Here is a 17,123-nt window from a genome sequence, read left to right on the forward strand (position 1 = left end):
TGTTATTCAGTTATTTATGAATTTTATTTCTGAAGTTATTTTAAAATTTATCCCTTTGACTAATACCCTACACTCCACATACAACTGTGTCCAATATAATAAATCTATTTCTTGATTAGTGTGCTGACAGTTTTAAAAAAAGAGTTCTGTCAGAAGGAAAATGTGTGTTCTGTGGTGGTCTTCGGCATTTATGATGACTGTGTAGAACTACATGTAGTGTAGGTCATGGTCATGTAGAGCATGACCACATGAGAAATTTCTGTTGACGTATTGTAATAATAATAACAAATATTGAGTGTTTAGCACAATGTACCAGGCATGGGATTAAGCACTTTACATGCATCATCTGTAATCTTCACAACCACAGTGTTAAGATAGGTGTCATTATCCCTATTTTACTGGAGATAATTGGCTCAGGATCATATGGCTATGAAGTGATTGAATCCAGATTTTAAATTCAGAAACTTTCATCTGTCCAGTTCCTAAGCCTATTTTCTTTCCCCGCGTTAGGCTGGCTCATCTCTAGCTGGAAAAATAGTGATATTTCCAATGACTGACTTTTATACTTTGTTCTTTATAAGGCACTTTAACATACTTTCTCATTTGATCTTGTAAATGACCATGGGACATAAATAGGGCAGATGTTGATATGTGAGGAAACTGAAGATAGAAGTTTTTTTTCTTGCCCACTAGGAGTGATTTACTGATGGATTTCAAAAAAAATAGCGAAACATCAAATGGGAATCAGTGTTTGAGATTTTGGGACTGATCCCTTGAATAACTGAATGTTTATTTCTTAGATCTTTACAGGACTATTCCAAAACTGTAAAATTTTATAGCCTGTAAGTGACCAGAGCTGGGGTTCTGACACAGGTTTGTCTCTGTTACATGACTGAGTACATAGTGTATGTAAGGGAGTGTACCAAGCCACTTTGATGCAAAAACAGTAATTTCCTTTTTTGCCATCCTAGAACTTAAGTTTTATGATAGCTTACACTACATACTACGCACTCTACTATATTACATAGTTTACACTAAGCTGATACAAAACTGAAAACTGCAGTAAAATAAAAATGATTATACATTCTTTTTTTTTCTCTTTAAATAGACACTTTATTATATCTACAGGTGATAAAATCCCAGAGCTACTGTTAGGCACATAAATACAGACCCTGCTAAATATTTAATGTTATCGAGCTTGTGCGACTCCAGCATGGTTTTGAGGCCAGTGACCTCAGTGTCTATCTTCCTGTTTGGGTGACAGCCTGATCTTGCTGGGCATGCAGTGACATCATTTCTGTCCTCATTTCCAGCAGCTTCCTTTCATTCAATGAATACAATTCTTGCACTGTGCTCTTTTCTAGATTGAAGTCTAATTTGATACCTGTTTGGACTTTGATTACTTCATCCATTACTTGTTTTAACTGATGTAGTTTAAGGTTTATTTTCTCATTTTCTGCTCTGAGGGCTGAAAATTCACTCTTCTCCAAAATAATACCTTTTTTCACATTAGCAGTCTGCGGCATTATTTGCTGAACAGCGATCTCCTGCTGCATCTTGGTGACCATATCCTTGTAGACAATATCCATGTTGGTGTCCATGATCTTGACCAGTGCAGAGGCAGTGATTCCTGCTTGCTGGGTTGGGAACCCATTTTCTTCGAGTAAACACACTAAGGCATGGGTGTCAAAGTAGAGCTTCTTGTTCCCACAAGAGGTGAAATCTCTCCTTTTGTGCTCCAGATTTCTCCTGTACTCCAGCTGCAGGCTCCCAGCAGAAAGGCTTAGTTCTGTCCTGGAGGAAGCAAGGGCGGCCACTTGGCTGTGGCACAGGTGGAGGGCGCCGATGGCCCAGGCACCTCCAGACAGTCACCTCCCCACGGGCTTCAGCAGCCTGCCTGGATTTGGAGGGAAGGGATGGAGGGTCCTGGGCATTAGCACTCCCGGTGGGCAAGAGGCCGGCACAGGAAGGGCATGAGCAGCTAAAAATTATAGCTTCTTAAAGGTAAATATAAAACATATATAACATGCACCACACCTATCCTTTAAAAACAACACTTTTAAAGTGATCACCATGAGGGACTGTATTACTAGGTAGGAGACGTAAATCGCCCTTCAAATGTACTCTATATTTTTTAACCCTTATTGGGCTTTTCCCCCCCAGTCTTATTCTATTCCATTTAGTTTAATCAATTCCATTCTTTCAGTATGTATTTATTAAGCATATGCTAGTGCCAGGCATTTTCTAGGTACACAATTCCCCTAATATCCTTCAAAAGAGGATACATGTACACGATGAGTAAGAATTTCAGAATATCCCCATGGATTGTCATCAGACTTTCTGAGATTCCTTCTAGTTGTAAGATTCTAAATTCCACATGGTCCCAACATTTCTGAAGTGAATACATTACAAAGTTAAAAAGGAGAGCATGATGGTAAAGTTACTTTCTTGGGTTATGCAGGAAGTCTAGGGGAGGGAGGATGGTCTCAATGCAAAGAAAATAATCTAGATGGTTCTATTTTTAACTAGCCAGTTTTTTTTTTTTTTTAATCACATTCTAAAATTCCCTTTTGGTAAGCAGGAACCAACCATATAATTTGACTGTTTCCTTATTATTGGGTTAGAATTGAGACCTGGTGATTCCACTTAGATGTTTGTAAATACTTTGTTGCAGTAAAGTCTGGTATGTGTACCTAGTCTTTCTGCTTCACTTATCTTTGAAGTACTCAAAAATGAACCTTAATTTCTCAGTTTCTTCTCACCACTCCTTTATATTGCTTTTAATGAGTCAGAATGTGAGGAGACATGAGTAGGATGTTGTTAACTGGGTTTAGGTGCTCTTTTAACTTTCTGGAGCTTCCTAAATAACTAAGGAAGGAATTTGGTGACTTAAGTAGAGGAGGGGAATCGTAAGGGGACATGAAGGAGAAGGAAGGGAATAACTCCATTTGAGACAAATTGTGTAAGCGTTGATAAGGTTTATACCATGAAGATTATCAATCATTCATTATACAGCTTTTCTTTCCATTCTCACTGGATAATGCTGGATCTGGATCTGCTCACTTTGGCTTTCAGAATCTTCATGTCTGTATGACAGACAGCACATTTATGTACTTAATGGTTCTATCTCTATGATTCTCCATACACACTTACAAAGGACCACTAACTACACACAAAATGGGAATGTTAAGATAGGCCCAGATAAGAGCTTTATAAAACCTCCATTCGAAGGCATCAAGAAATCAGTTGGACATGTGTTTTACTGTTTTACATAGTACCGTTTTTCTAATTTGTTTTGCATCTGCAATAGTACATAAATATTTGCTAGACTGTGTAATTTGTCTGACAGCTTTCTTAAAAGAAAAATGAGAAGACTTGGACTTTCTTAGAGAATAATATGAGATTTCTATTTGTGCTTTAAGAGTATTTCATTGCCCAGGATTGCAGTGAATAGATTTTAAAATCCTAATGGGAGAACAAAGCCCACATACAGGAATAGCCTTTGTAAATCATATAAGGTCTATAGCGTTTACATTTCTGCATAAAGTTAATTTCACTACCAGGCAAATTTAATCTACACTGTTGATATTTGTACTCTTTGCCAACTGTGAATTAAAGGATTTTGTTGTTGTTATAGGAAGGAAGTAAAATACTGTGATCATCTTTAGCCTTAAAAAATCAAACCATAGGGCGCCTGGGTGGCTCAGTTGGTTAAGCGACTGCCTTCGGCTCAGGTCATGGTCCTGGAGTCCCGGGATCGAGTCCCGCATCGGGCTCCCTGCTCGTCAGGGAGTCTGCTTCTCCCTCTGACCCTCCCCCCTCTCATGTGCTTTCTCTCTCTCATTCTCTCTCTCAAATAAATTAAAAAAAAAAAAATCTTAAAAAAAAAAAAAAATCAAACCATAAACAACTTACTTAGATTACTGTGGTGAAATGAAGCCCCTAACCCAAGCATAAAAATCACACTTCTTCCCTTATCTTATCTGATTTATTTGTTCATTTTTAAGTCAGGTTTAGTATGATACAATTTATGTATAGTAAGATTTACCTTTTTTAAATGTTCTCTAGATTTTGACGAATGAAGCTATACAACCATCACCACTGCAATAAGGACATAGAACATTTTTGTCACCCCTCCGAAGTTCCTTAATTTGTTATAATCACTTCCTCCTACCATCTCAAACTTAGTAACTAATCTGTTTTCTGTCTCTGAAGTTTTTGCCTTTTCTGTAGTGTCAGTATGTAGCTTTTGAGTTTGGTTTCTTTCACTTAGCATAATGCATTTCAGATTCCTCTGTGTTGCTGCCTGTATCAGTTGTTTACTCCTTTTCATTGGTGAGTAGTATTCCGTTGTATGGATGTATCAAACTTGTATTTCTCTGTTAATGAACTGAAGGGCAATTTTGGCAATTATGAACAAAACCACTGTAAACATTTGCGCTGGTTTTTGTGTGAACATAAATTTTCCTTTTTCTTGGATAAATATTTAGAGGTAGGATGCTGGGATATATGGTATCAAAATATTAACTTTATAAGAAACTGCCAGACTGTTTTCCCCAATGTCTATACCATTTTGTATTACTACCAGCCATATATGAGTTCCATTTGTTCCACATCTTTAACAAAGTTTGGTATCCTCAGTTGTCTTTTTGTTTTGTTTTGTTTTGTTCTTAGCCATCCTCATAGGTGTGTGGTGGTATCTTATGGTTTTAATTTGCATGTCAGCAGGTCTCTTTCCTAGTCACTACATGCTCCCTTGGCACTTGTGAAAAGAGTACTTGTCTTAGAATGTAAAGCCTTCATCTTGAATCATAAATTAGAGCAGTGGTTCTCTACAGGAGAAACCCTCCCCTCCAGAAATTTGGCTGTGTCTGGAGACATTTCTGTTTGTCCCAGCTGGAGAGGGTGTGCTACTGGCATCTGGTACATGGAAGCCAGGGTTGCTTCTAAACATCTGACAATATACAAGATACACACTACCCCCCCCCCCACCCAAACAAAGAATTATCTAGGTCAAAATGTTAATAGTACCATGGTACAGAAACCCTGAATTAGGGCAACCAGCACATTAGATATTAAAGTCATACATCAAATTTATTTGTATTAAGGATGCAACTTTAATTCAGTTGGGTGATCATTGAAAGTCCTTGTGAGGATGGAAAATTGAGAATGTTTCCTTCCATCAATATTGTATTCACAGCTAGGCAACCCTAAAAAGTCCAGTTACATTTTGTCAGTGTTTAATGACTTAGTCCAGTGATAGTATTGATTTCAGCTATATTTGTAAGGATTTGTATAACTTGCTATCCCATACAGCCCTATGAATAATTGGTGCACATTAAATAATTATTAAATAACGTAAATTAATTTGGGAAATTTTGCAGCTGCTAACAAGGTCACATCGATTTGTCATTCACTGCTGAGACCAACATGTAGGAAGAAATTTTTTTCCCCAATGTTGCCTACTTTGGATTTCCAGTAGGGTTTGGGGCTTTTGTTTTATTTTGTTTGCTTTGCTTTTATTTGAAGTGCATTCTCAGCCTTATTTTCCGTAAGCCCTAGGCATATTCTCATTTGGCTTGCCAAAAAAAAGAAAGAAAGAAAGAAAAGAAAAATCCATGTTTCCAGACCAGATGGTATGTGTGTCATTTTTTCAAGTCTGAGAAATTCACTGTACTTCCCAGTACTATCATATATTCTCAAAGCAGGATTACAGAGCCCGTTTCTTGAAAATCATTATCTAATTGTAAAATTCCCTCTAAACAATAGTGCATTTTGCTGGCTTTTTTGGGCAGTTTATCTTGGTTGCCTTGGACAAAATTGTTAACCGTGTTCTCTATAAGTGTTTAGTTGCCTGAATTCTTTGTTAGTAATTTATAATTGCATTTCTCTACAATCAAAGATGAAAATTTGGCAGCTTCTTTATTCTATTGAAAATAATGAATTTCCTTGTTTCTACAAGGATGTTCATCAACAAAATTGGGCTGCAGTTTTTAATGAGCTCAGTAATCTTCAAGGGACTTGCCCAAATGCAGTTGAAGTTCCAAGTAAGAGCAGATGTTTCTAAGAATATGCAGAGTTCACTGAGCCTTAAACTTCTCATTTCTTGTCTTCTCAAAAGTCATTATGTGAGTGATTAACATAACATAATAAAAAAAAAAGTCATTATGTGACCAAGTTGGGTGTAAGGTAGCAAATGTGTTTCTTTATATTTACCACACTGCCCGTTAGAGGGCAGCAATGTACAGACACAGTGGCCAGAAAACCAAATACTTGTGTTTCAGGGGCATGAGCCCTTTTTGCATCTTCTAAACACAACTGAATATAATTTAGTAACTATCCCATAATCTGAATTTTTATGAGGAATATCTATACAGCTACAGGATAGCCTCATTTTGAACTTTGTTTTAAAGTGATTAAAAAATGCTTTTTAGTCTTAATTGTGTATAGATTTGGTTTATAATATTTCAAATGGCTTATGAGAAGAAAAACACTATTAATGACTAATAGCAATATCTTTTCTTTAATAAGTGATTTCTGTTTTAAGCCTTACTGACTACAATTATTATTGTTGTTAAAATGTAAGTAGCTGGTGATATGATGGGATTCCTGGGAGAACAATATAGTTTAAGTTTTAGAGGCATGGTGTCATACCATAATATATGCAGTGAATAAATATTTTTTTCAAATGAATGTACTCTAAATTTTTGGAAAACAGCTTTCATATTTATTCTGGGGAATAAATATGTGTGTATGTGAGTGTTCTAAAAGCCTTCCTATAACAACTCATTTTGGCCTCACAAGAACCTTATGAAGTAGGTACTGTAGTATTATCTAGATTACAGATGAGGAAACTAAAACACAAGTGGTGAGTGAATGGACACAGCACCAGGTCACATGACTAGTAAGTGGCTGAGCTGGAATTGGACCCAGAGGTCTGACATAGGAGACCAGGCACTAAAATACTTTGTTGTACTACTCTCTCATTGAATTGTCTAACCTCTCCCTCTGAAGTGTAGTGCCACCTGTCTCACTTTCTTACACAGAGTCCTGTTTGGGGGCTCTTCACTCCATTAGCCTTTTTAATCTTTCACTGGTACCAATTGCCATACTATATTAATTATTACAGGCTTATATAAGTTTTGATATCTGGGAAGTGTCTTTTCCACTTACTCTTCTTGAGAATTATCTTGACTATTTTGGGATCTTTATTCTTCCTTATAAAGTTTAGGTGAACTTAGCACATTGCAGGATTTTGACTAGAAATAATATGTGTATCCTTATTTTTCTAAATGACCTTAAGTCATTCTTGGAACAATATAGAAGAATATACAGTAAGAGAGTTAGATAAGATATAGTTAGAAAGGATACTAGCATCACTAAGATTTATTTTCTACTTTTATTTTTCCATGTTTTAAAATTTGTTACAATAAATATTATTTACATCATGGAAAATAAGTTGAAAATTTTAATTCTTATTACAAAGAAAATAAATGTAAATAGAAGCAGGAGTAATGAAGAATGTACTTTAAATGATTCTGATCCAGACCTCAAAATCCACATGAATTACCTTTCCAGTCTGAAAAAAAAATCTGCCAGTGGGTTTTAGAAAATTGATATTTGTAACTTTGAGAAGGTATCTTAGACATTGTGCCTAAAGAACAGAGAAAAACAAACATACTACTTTTGAAAAGGACAGTTTCAGAAACTACAGAGAAGTGATACTGGTGTTAATCCAGGCATAATTTTAGAGGAGTTTTTTCAGCATATAGTTTAGAAAGTGGTGATCATGAAGACTTGGAGAGAAATTTATTTATTTATTGTCCCCTGCCTTTGCTAAAGATGCAAAGGAAAAATACAAAGTAATAAGGGTTACTTTGGCAAGAACAAGTTTTATATCTGACTTCACCCTCTCAGGAACCTTGTTAAGAGAAGCATAAGTATATCTCTTAGGCAAAGTTATTTACCCAGTATCACGTAATGAGTAGAACAAAAACTAGAATCCAGGCTTTTTTACACTTAAAAGAGTATTAATTCCATTGTGTTGCTGAGATATGCTGCCTATATCATCTTCCATGACCCAGCTGTTTATCTGGGTCTCGCCAAATAACCATAAAGAATTGTGGGGAACAGCTCTCATAGATGATGACGATGTCCATTTTAACTGTCTGAAGAACATATACAGTAGTACTGAGCTTAATCTACAACATGAATAATAGGTTCAGGGGGAAAGGGGAATTTTCTGGTTGCAAAGGATAATGGTGGTAAAGCAGCCTTCCCTGTAGAATGTTATTGAAGGATGGATTCCATTCTGCCTGTAGTATTTGAAATATAATCCTACTTAACTAGGTGAGTAGATAAAAATTTATGCCAGCCTTAAGGGTCTATGAAAATATTAACTGACACATTTAATTCAATTACTGCCAGCCTAACATGTGTTCAACATTGTGTCCCACTCATTAGGAAATAGTTTAGGGTGCCTGCTATGTGCCAGGCAGTTTCTGGGTGCAACAGATATATAGCAGAGGACAAAAAATATTTTTTTGATTGGCTGAAATGTTGGCCCTCGTGGAGCTTCATTTTAGTAAGAGAAGGGTAGACAATAAACGAGTTAAATAGAATTTATAATATGTGAGAAGGTGATAAGTTCTAAGGAGAAAAATATAGTAAGAGGAATAGGGAGTGTGTTAGGGGGTATAATTTTAGATAGGGTGGCCAAGAAAGGTGGCATTTGAGCTAAGAAATGCAGAAAGGGATGGAGGATGCTGTTCACATTGTAGGGGGATAGGCAGAAGGAACAGTTAAGTGCAAAGGCCTTGAGGTGGGAACAAGAAGGCCTATGTGGCTAGAGCAGAATGAAGGAAAACAGTAGCAGGACACAGTCCTATAGGAAAGCCAGATTTTGTAGGGCCTTGTAAATTATATTAGGAACTTTGGATTTTACTCTCAGTGAGATGAAGAGCCATTTGAATGAATATAGTTAGGTGATGGTTTGACATACTTTTAACTAGATCACTCTGTCTGCAGTGTTAAGAATAGAGTAAGGGAAGGAGCGAGGGTGGAAGCAAAGAGACCAGTCAGGAGACTATTCTTCTGTGGTAATATAGAGATGTTGGCTTGAACCACAGTGTTGATGTAAAGTGGTCAGATTATGGACATATTTGAAAGGCAAAATCCAAAACGTTTGCAGAGGAATGGATAATTGGGTTTTAGAGGAAGGCATTAAGATGACTAAGCTTTTCACCTGAGTAGAAAAATAAATATGGCATTTACTGAAGTGAGGAAGGTATAGAAAACAGATTTGGAAGAGATGAAGAGTAAGTGCTCCATTTTGGACATATATTTAAGATGTTCTTTTAAATCCAAATGGAAATACTATGTGTGGACTGTTGAATATATGGGTATGGCATTCAGGAGAAAGCTCAGTGGGGGATAAAAATTTATGAATTCTTGGTGTTTCTATGGTTTAAATATTGAGAATGGAAGCTGTCACCAAGGAAATAAGTATAAATAGAAAAGAGGCCCAAACTCTGAGCCCTGGGGTTTTCACATAATTAAGAGGTAAGGAAGATGAAAAGTAGACAAAGATGTAGCAAGAAGACCTAGAAACCAAGTGAAGAAAGCCTTCGTGGAGAAGGAGTAAGAGTGATAAGCTATATCAGATGCTGCTGATAGATCACGTAAGAAGTAAGATTCTGGTACTCTCTTTTATGGCATGTATCTGAGTTATGTGTAATCACTCATCTGTCTGATTTCAGTTTGTGGTCCTCTGAGCTCCCACTCTCTGCCTGGCAATCTGCCATTGTTATTTTAACTTTTGACTCATTTTACCTGTTTGATGTTGCAGGAGAATCCCAACCCTCATATGGCATTCCAGAAAGTTCCACGCCCGACAGAAGGATCCCACTTGCGAGTTCATATTCTTCCTTTCCCAAAGATTAATGAAACTCGGGTACAGGAATTAATACAGGAAAATCTTGCTAAGAACCAGAACGCACCTCCTGCTTCACGGGTGGAAAAGAAATGTGTTGTGCCAGCAGGTCCACCTGTTGGTATGTATTTGTCTGTTCTTTTGTTTTAAAAGTAAACCTTTCATCAAGATATAAGACACAAAAATGAAAGTGTACCACTTGACAAATTTTTACAAAGTAAACAAACTTGCATAACCAGAATTGGAGCATTGTTAGCACTCAAAACACTGTTCCATTCACTGTCTCTCACAAATGGTAACCATTAACCTATCTGCTACCACTACAGTATCTTTTCTTTTTAAAAAACAGCTATATTGAGATAGAAGTCACACACAATAAAGCTCACTCTTTAAAGTGCACAATTCAGTCGTTTTTAGTATATCCCAGAGTTGTGTGCCCATTTTCACTATCTAATTTCAGAATATTTTCATTATGCCAAGTAGAAATACCCATACCTAGTAGCAGTACTCCCATTTTCCCCCAAAAGTACTCCTTCCCTAGCATGAGGCAATAATCTACTTTCTATCTTTATAGATTTTTACCTATCTTAACATTTTATATACATGGAGTTGTACAGTATGATCTTTGTAACTGGCTTCTTTCATTTAGCATAATATTTTCTTTCCTTTTTTTTTTTGCCTAAAATTTTTATTATTTATTTTTATTTAAATTCAATTAATTCACATATAAATGTATTATTAGTTTCAGACATAGAGGTCAGTGATTCATTAGTCTTATATAATACCCAGTGCTCATTACATCACGTGCCCTCCTTAATGTCTATCATCCAGTTACCCCATCCCCCACCTCCCCTTTCCTCCAGCAACCCTCATTTTGTTTCTTATGCTTAAGAGTCTCCTATGGTTTGTCTCCCTCTCTGATTTCATCTTGTTTTATTTTTTCCTCTCTTCCCCTATGATCCTCTGTTTTGTTTCTTAAATTCTACATATGAGTGAGATCGTATGATAATTGTCTTTCTCTGATTAACTTATTTCCCTTAGCATAATACCCTCTAGTTCCATCCAAATCATTGCAGATGGGAAGATTTCATTTTTTCATGGCTAAGTAGTATTCCGTTGTATATGTATATACCACATACTCTTTATCCATTCATCTGTCAGTGGACATCTGGGCTCTTTCCATAGTTTGGCTGTTGTGGATATTGCTGCTATAAACATTTAGATGCAGGTGCCCCCTCAAATCACTACATTTGTATCTTTGCAGTAAATACCCAGTAAGTGCAATTGCTGGGTCATAGGGTAGCTATGAGGAACTTCCATACTGTTTTCCAGAGTGGCTGCACCAGCTTGCATTCCCACCAACAGTGTAAGATGGTTCCCCTTTGTCCACATCCTTGCCAACATCTGTCATTTCCTGACTTGTTAATTTTAACCATTCTGACTGGTGTGAGGTGGTATCTCATTGTCATTTTGATTTGTATTTCCCTGATGATGAGTGATATTGAGCATTTTTTTCATGTGTCTGTTGGCCATTTAGATGTCTTCTTTAGAGAAATGTCTGTTCATGTCTCCTGCCCATTTCTTGACTGGATTATTTATTCTTTGGGTGTTGAGTTTGATAAATTCTTTATAGATTTTGGATACTGGCCCCTTATCTGATATGTCATTTGCAAATATTTTCTCCCATTCTGTGAGTTGTCTTTTGGTTTTGTTGACTGTTTGCTTTGCTGTGCAAAAGCTTTTTATTTTTTATTTATTTTTTTAAAAAGATTTTATTTATTCATGAGAGACAGAGAGAGAGAGGCAGAGGGAGAAGCAGGCTCCCAAAGAGCAGGGAGCCCGATGCAGGACTGGATCCCAGGACCCTGGGATCATGACCTGAGCCGAAGGCAGACGCTTAACGACTGAGCCACCCAGGCGCCCTGCAAAAGCTTTTTATCTTGATGAAGTCCCAATAGTTCATTTTTGTCTTTGTTTCCCTTGCCTTTGGAGATGTGTCTAGCAAGAAGTCATTGCGGCTGAGGTCACAGAGGTTGCTGCCTGTGTTCTCCTCTAGGCTTTTGATAGATTCCTGTCTCACTTTTAGGTCTTTCATCCCTTTTGAGTCTATTTTGATGTATGGTATAAGGAAATGGTCCAGTTTCATCCTTCTGCATGTGGTTGTACAATTTTCCCAACACCCATTTGTTGAAGAGACTTTTGTCCATTGGATATTCTTTCCTGCTTTGTCGAAAATTAGTTGACCATAGAGTTGAGGGTCCATTTCTGGGGTCTCTATTCTGTTCCATTGATCTCTGTGTCTGTTTTTATGCTAATACCATACTGTCTTGATGATTATAGCTTTGTAATAGAGCTTGAAGTCTGGAATTGTGATGCCTCCAGCTTTGGTTTTCTTTCTCAAATTTCTTTGGCTATTTGGGGTCTTCTCTGGTTCCATACAAATTTTAAGATTATTTGTTTCATTTCTTTGAAAAAAGTTGATGGTATTTTGATAGGGATTGCATTAAATGTGTAGATTGCTCTAGGTAGCATAGACTTTTTTTTAAGTTTTGATTTTTTTTAAAGATTTTATTTATTTATTTGACACAGAGAGAGAGTGCACAAGCAAGGGGAGTGACAGGCAGAGGCAGAGGGAGAAACAGACTCCCCACTGAGCAGGGAGCGTGATGCGGGACTCAATCCCAGGACCGCAGGATCATGACCTGAGACGAAGGCAGCCACTTAACCGACTGAACCACCCAGGCATCCCGGTAGCATAGACATTTTAACAACATTTGTTCTTCCAGTCCATGAGAATGGAACATATTTCCATTTCTTTGTGTCTTCCTCAATTTCTTTCATGAGTGTTTTATAGTTTTCTGAATACAAATCCTTTGCCTCTTTGGTTAGGTTTATTCCTAGGTATCTTAGGTTTTGGGTGCAATTATAAATGGGATCAACTCCTTAATTTCTCTTTCTTCTGTCTCATTGTTAGTGTACAGAAATGCAACTGACTTCTGGGCATTGATTTTATATCCTGCCACTTAGCTGAATTCCTATGTGAGTTCTAGCAGTTTTGGGGTGGTGTCTTTTGGGTTTTCCACGTAGAGCATCATGTCATCTGTAGAGAGTGAGAGTTTGACTTCTTTTTTGCCAATTTGGATTCCTTTTATTTCTTTTTGTTGTCTGATTGCTGAGGCTAGGACTTCTAGCAGTGGTCAAAGTGGACATCCCTGCTGTGTTCCTGACCTTAGGGGAAAAACTCTCAGTTTTTCCCCATTGAGGATGATATTCACTGTGGGCCTTTCCTATATGGCTTTTATGATATTGAGATATGTTCTCTCTACCCCTACACTGTGAAGAATTTTAATCAAGAAAGGATGCTGTACTTTGTCAAATGCTTTTTCTGCATCTGTTGAGAGGATCGTATGGTTCTTGTCCTTTCTTTTATTAATGTAGTGTATCACATTGATTTGCAGATGTTGAACCACCTTTGCAACCCAGGAATAAATCCCACTTGGTTGTGGTGAATAATCCTTTTAATGTACTGTTGGATCCTATTGGCTAGTATCTTGGTGAGAATTTTTGCATCCATACTCATCGGGGTTATTGGTCTGTAATTCTCCTTTTTGGTGGGGTCTTTCTCTGGCTCTGGGATCAAGATAATGCTGGCCTCATTCCTTCCATTTTTATTTTTTGAAACAGCTTCAAAAGAATAGGTATTAATTCTTCTTTAAATGTTTGGTAGAATTCCCCTGGGAAGCCATCTGGCCCTGGACTCTTGTTTGTTGGGAGATTTTTGATTACTGCTTCAATTTCCTTGCTGGTTATAGGTCTGTTCAGATTTTCTATTTCTTCGTGTTTCAGTTTTGGTAGTTATACGTCTCTAGGAATGTATCCATTTCTTCCAGATTCAGTTGCTCATAATGTGTTCTTATAATTGTTTGTATTTCTTCAGTGTTGGTTGTTATCTCTCCTCTTTCATTCATGATTTTATTTATTTGGGTCATTTCTCTTTTCTTTTTGATAAGTCTGGCCATAGGTTTATCAATCTTATTCTTTCAAAGAACCAGCTCCTAGTTTCGTTGATCTCTTCTCCTGTTCTTTTGGTTTCTATTTCATTGATTTCTGCTCTAATCTTTATTAACTCTCTTCTCCTGCTGGATGTAGGCTTTATTTGCAGTCTTTCTCCATCTCCTTTAGGTGTAAGGTTAGGTTGTGTATTTGAGACCTTTCTTGTTTCTTGAGAAAGGTTTGTATTGCTATATACTTCCCTCTTAGGACTGCCTTTGCTGCTCCCCAAAGATTTTGAACAGTTGTGTTTTCATTTTCATTTGTTTCCATGAATTTTTAAAATTCCTCTTTAATTTCCTGGTTGACCCATTCATTCTTTAGTAGGATGCACTTTAGCCTCCATGTATTTGAGTTCTTTCCAAATTTCCTCTTGTGATTGAGTTCCAGTTTCAAAACATTGTGCTCTGAAAATACACAGGGAATGATCCCAATCTTTTGGTACCAGTTGAGACCTGATTTGTGACCCAGTATGTGATCTGTTCTGAAGAATGTTCCATGTGCACTTGAGAAGAATGTGTATTCTGTTGCTTTAGGATAAAATGCTCTGAATATATCTCTGAAGTCCATCTGGTCCAGTATATCATTCAAATCCCTTGTTTCCATGGTGATCTTCTACTTTGATGATCTGTCAATTGCAGTGAGTGGGGTGTTAAAGTCCCCTACTATTATTGTATTATTATCAGTGTATTTCTTTGATTTTGTTATTAATTGGCTTATATAATTGGCTGCTCCCATGTTAGGAGCATAAATACTACAATTTTTAGATCTTGTTGGATAGACACTTTAATTATGATATAGTGTCCTTCCTTATCTCTTATTAGTGTTTGGTTTAAAATCTAATTTGTCTGATATAAGGATTGCCACCCTAGCTTTCTTTTGATGTCCATTAGCATGATAAATGGTTTTCCACCCCCATACTTTCCATCTGGAGGTGTCTTTGAGTCTAAAATGTGTCTCTTGCAGACAGCATATCAATGGGTTTTGCTTTTTTATCCAGTCTGATAGCCTGTGTCTTTTGATTGGGGCATTTAGCCCATTTACATTCGGGGTAACTATTTGAAAGATAAGAATTTAGTGCCATTGTATTACCTGTAAAGTCACTGTTTCTGTATATTGTCTGTTTTCCTTTCTGGTCTATGTTACTTTGGGGTTCTCTCTTTGCTTAAAGCTCCCTTTTAAATATTTCTTACAGGGCTGGTTTAGTAATCACAAATTCTTTTAGTTGCTGTTTGTTCTCGAAGCTTTTTTTTAAATTTTTTTTTTTTAAGGTTTTATTTATTTGTGAGAGAGAGAATGAGAGACAGAGAGCATGAGAGGGAGGAGGGTCAGAGGGAGAAGCAGACTCCCTGCTGAGCAGGGAGCCTGATGTGGGACTCGATCCCGGGACTCCAGGATCATGACCTGAGCCGAAGGCAGTCGCTTAACCAACTGAGCCACCCAGGCGCCCCATGTTCTGGAAGCTTTTTATCTCTACTATTTTGAATGACATCCTAGCTGGATAAAGTATTCTTGGCTGCATATTCTTCCCATTTAGCACCCTGAATATATCATGCCAGTCCTTTCTTGCCTACCAGGTCTCTGTGAATAGCTCTGCTGCCAGTCTAATGTTTCTACTCTTGTAAGTTATGGACCTCTTGTCCCCAGCTGCTTTCAGGATTTTCTCTTTGTCTCTGAGATTGCAAGTTTCACTATAATATGTCAGGGTGTTGACCTATTTTTATTATTTTGAAGGGGTTCTCTGTGCCTCTTGGACTTGAATGCCTGTTTCCTTCCCCAGATTAGGGAAGTTCTCTGCTATATTTTGCTCCAGTATACCTTCTGCCTGCCCCCACCCCTCTCTCTTTCCTCTTCTTCTGGGATCCCAGTTATTCTAATGGTGTTTCACTTCATGGTATCACTTATCTCTCGAATTCTCCCCTCGTGATCCAGTAGTTGTTTATCCCTCTTTTTCTCAGCTTCTTTATTTTCCATCATTTTGTCTTTTATATCACTAATTCTCTTTTGCCTCATTTATCCTAGCAGTTAGAGACTCCATTTTTTATTGTACCTCATTAATAGCTTTTTTGATTTTGACTTGATTAGATTTTAGTTCTTTTATTACTCCAGAAAGGAATTCTCTTGTGTCTTCTATGCTATTTCAAGCCCAGCTAGTATCTTTATAATCGTTATTCTGAACTCTAGTTCTGACATCTTACTTATGTCCATACTGATTAGGTCTCTGGCAGTCAGTACTGCCTCTTGTTCTCTTTTTTGAGGTGAGTTTTTCTGTCTTGTGATTCTGTCCAGACAAGAATAGATGAACAAGAGAAAAAAATACTAAAATGGCAACAATAACCCCAGAGAAATGTACACTAAACAAATCAGAAGAGACCTGAAACGAAAAAATAAAAAAGAATTAAAAAAAAAAAAGGGAATACAATCAGACAGTTGAACAGAACAGAGCAATACACTGGATCCTGTGTGTATTTTGGTCTGTTTGTTAGAAAACTAAATCCCCAAATTGTAAAGAAAGAAAAACTTACATATGTACAAAAATAAAATTAAATACAATTAATTGGTAGAATGTAACTGTAAAAATGAAAATTAAAAGACAAAAAACAAAAAAGAAGTAATATAAACAGGTGAACAGAACAGAGCAATACAGGATATCCTGAGTATATTTTGGTCAGTTTGTTAGGAGAAACTACATCTCAAAATTGTAAAAAAAGAAAAACATATATATATACAAAAATAAAATTAAGTACATTGAAAGGATAAAATATAACTGTAAAGACAAATTAAAAAAGACTTTCACAAAAAAAAGAAAAGGAAAGAAAAAAAAGAGAGAACATGATCAGACAGGTGATCAGACAGATTCTGGGTGTATTTTGGTCTGTGAGAAGAAACTGCATTCCAAAATCGTAAAGAAAAAAAAAATACATATATGTATATATATGAAATTAATTATATATATGAGATAGTATATATTATATATAATATATATATGAGACATGATATATAATATATATGAACATATATATGAAAGTAAATACAATGAAAGGATAGAATGTAACTGTAAAATTGAAAATTTTAAAATATTTTTTTAAAAGTTGATAAAATAAGACATTGGTTGAAAAAGGAGAGAAAAAAAAATAAAATT

General features: G+C 36.5%; 2 protein-coding genes across 5 annotated transcripts in view; one reads left to right on the top strand and one right to left on the bottom strand.

The window, feature by feature from the left end:
- Positions 1-17,123, top strand: part of SBF2 (SET binding factor 2) — a 467,712-nt gene that overhangs the window by 276,165 nt on the left and 174,424 nt on the right. For all 4 annotated transcript variants that reach the window (XM_044919518.1, XM_044919516.1, XM_044919517.1 and 1 more), the window contains one exon: positions 9,848-10,052. In XM_044919518.1, the coding sequence (XP_044775453.1) occupies positions 9,848-10,052 (205 nt within the window). The remainder of the gene's footprint in view (positions 1-9,847; positions 10,053-17,123) is intronic.
- LOC110576399 (mitochondrial calcium uniporter regulator 1-like) lies at positions 1,123-3,084 on the bottom strand. Its single transcript, XM_044919525.1, is given in 3 exon segments — positions 1,123-1,253; positions 1,256-1,821; positions 3,035-3,084. Coding segments are annotated over 3 exon segments (747 nt in total).

Source organism: Neomonachus schauinslandi, chromosome 11 (assembly GCF_002201575.2).
Source record: "Neomonachus schauinslandi chromosome 11, ASM220157v2, whole genome shotgun sequence".
NCBI classification, from domain to species: Eukaryota; Metazoa; Chordata; class Mammalia; order Carnivora; family Phocidae; genus Neomonachus; species Neomonachus schauinslandi.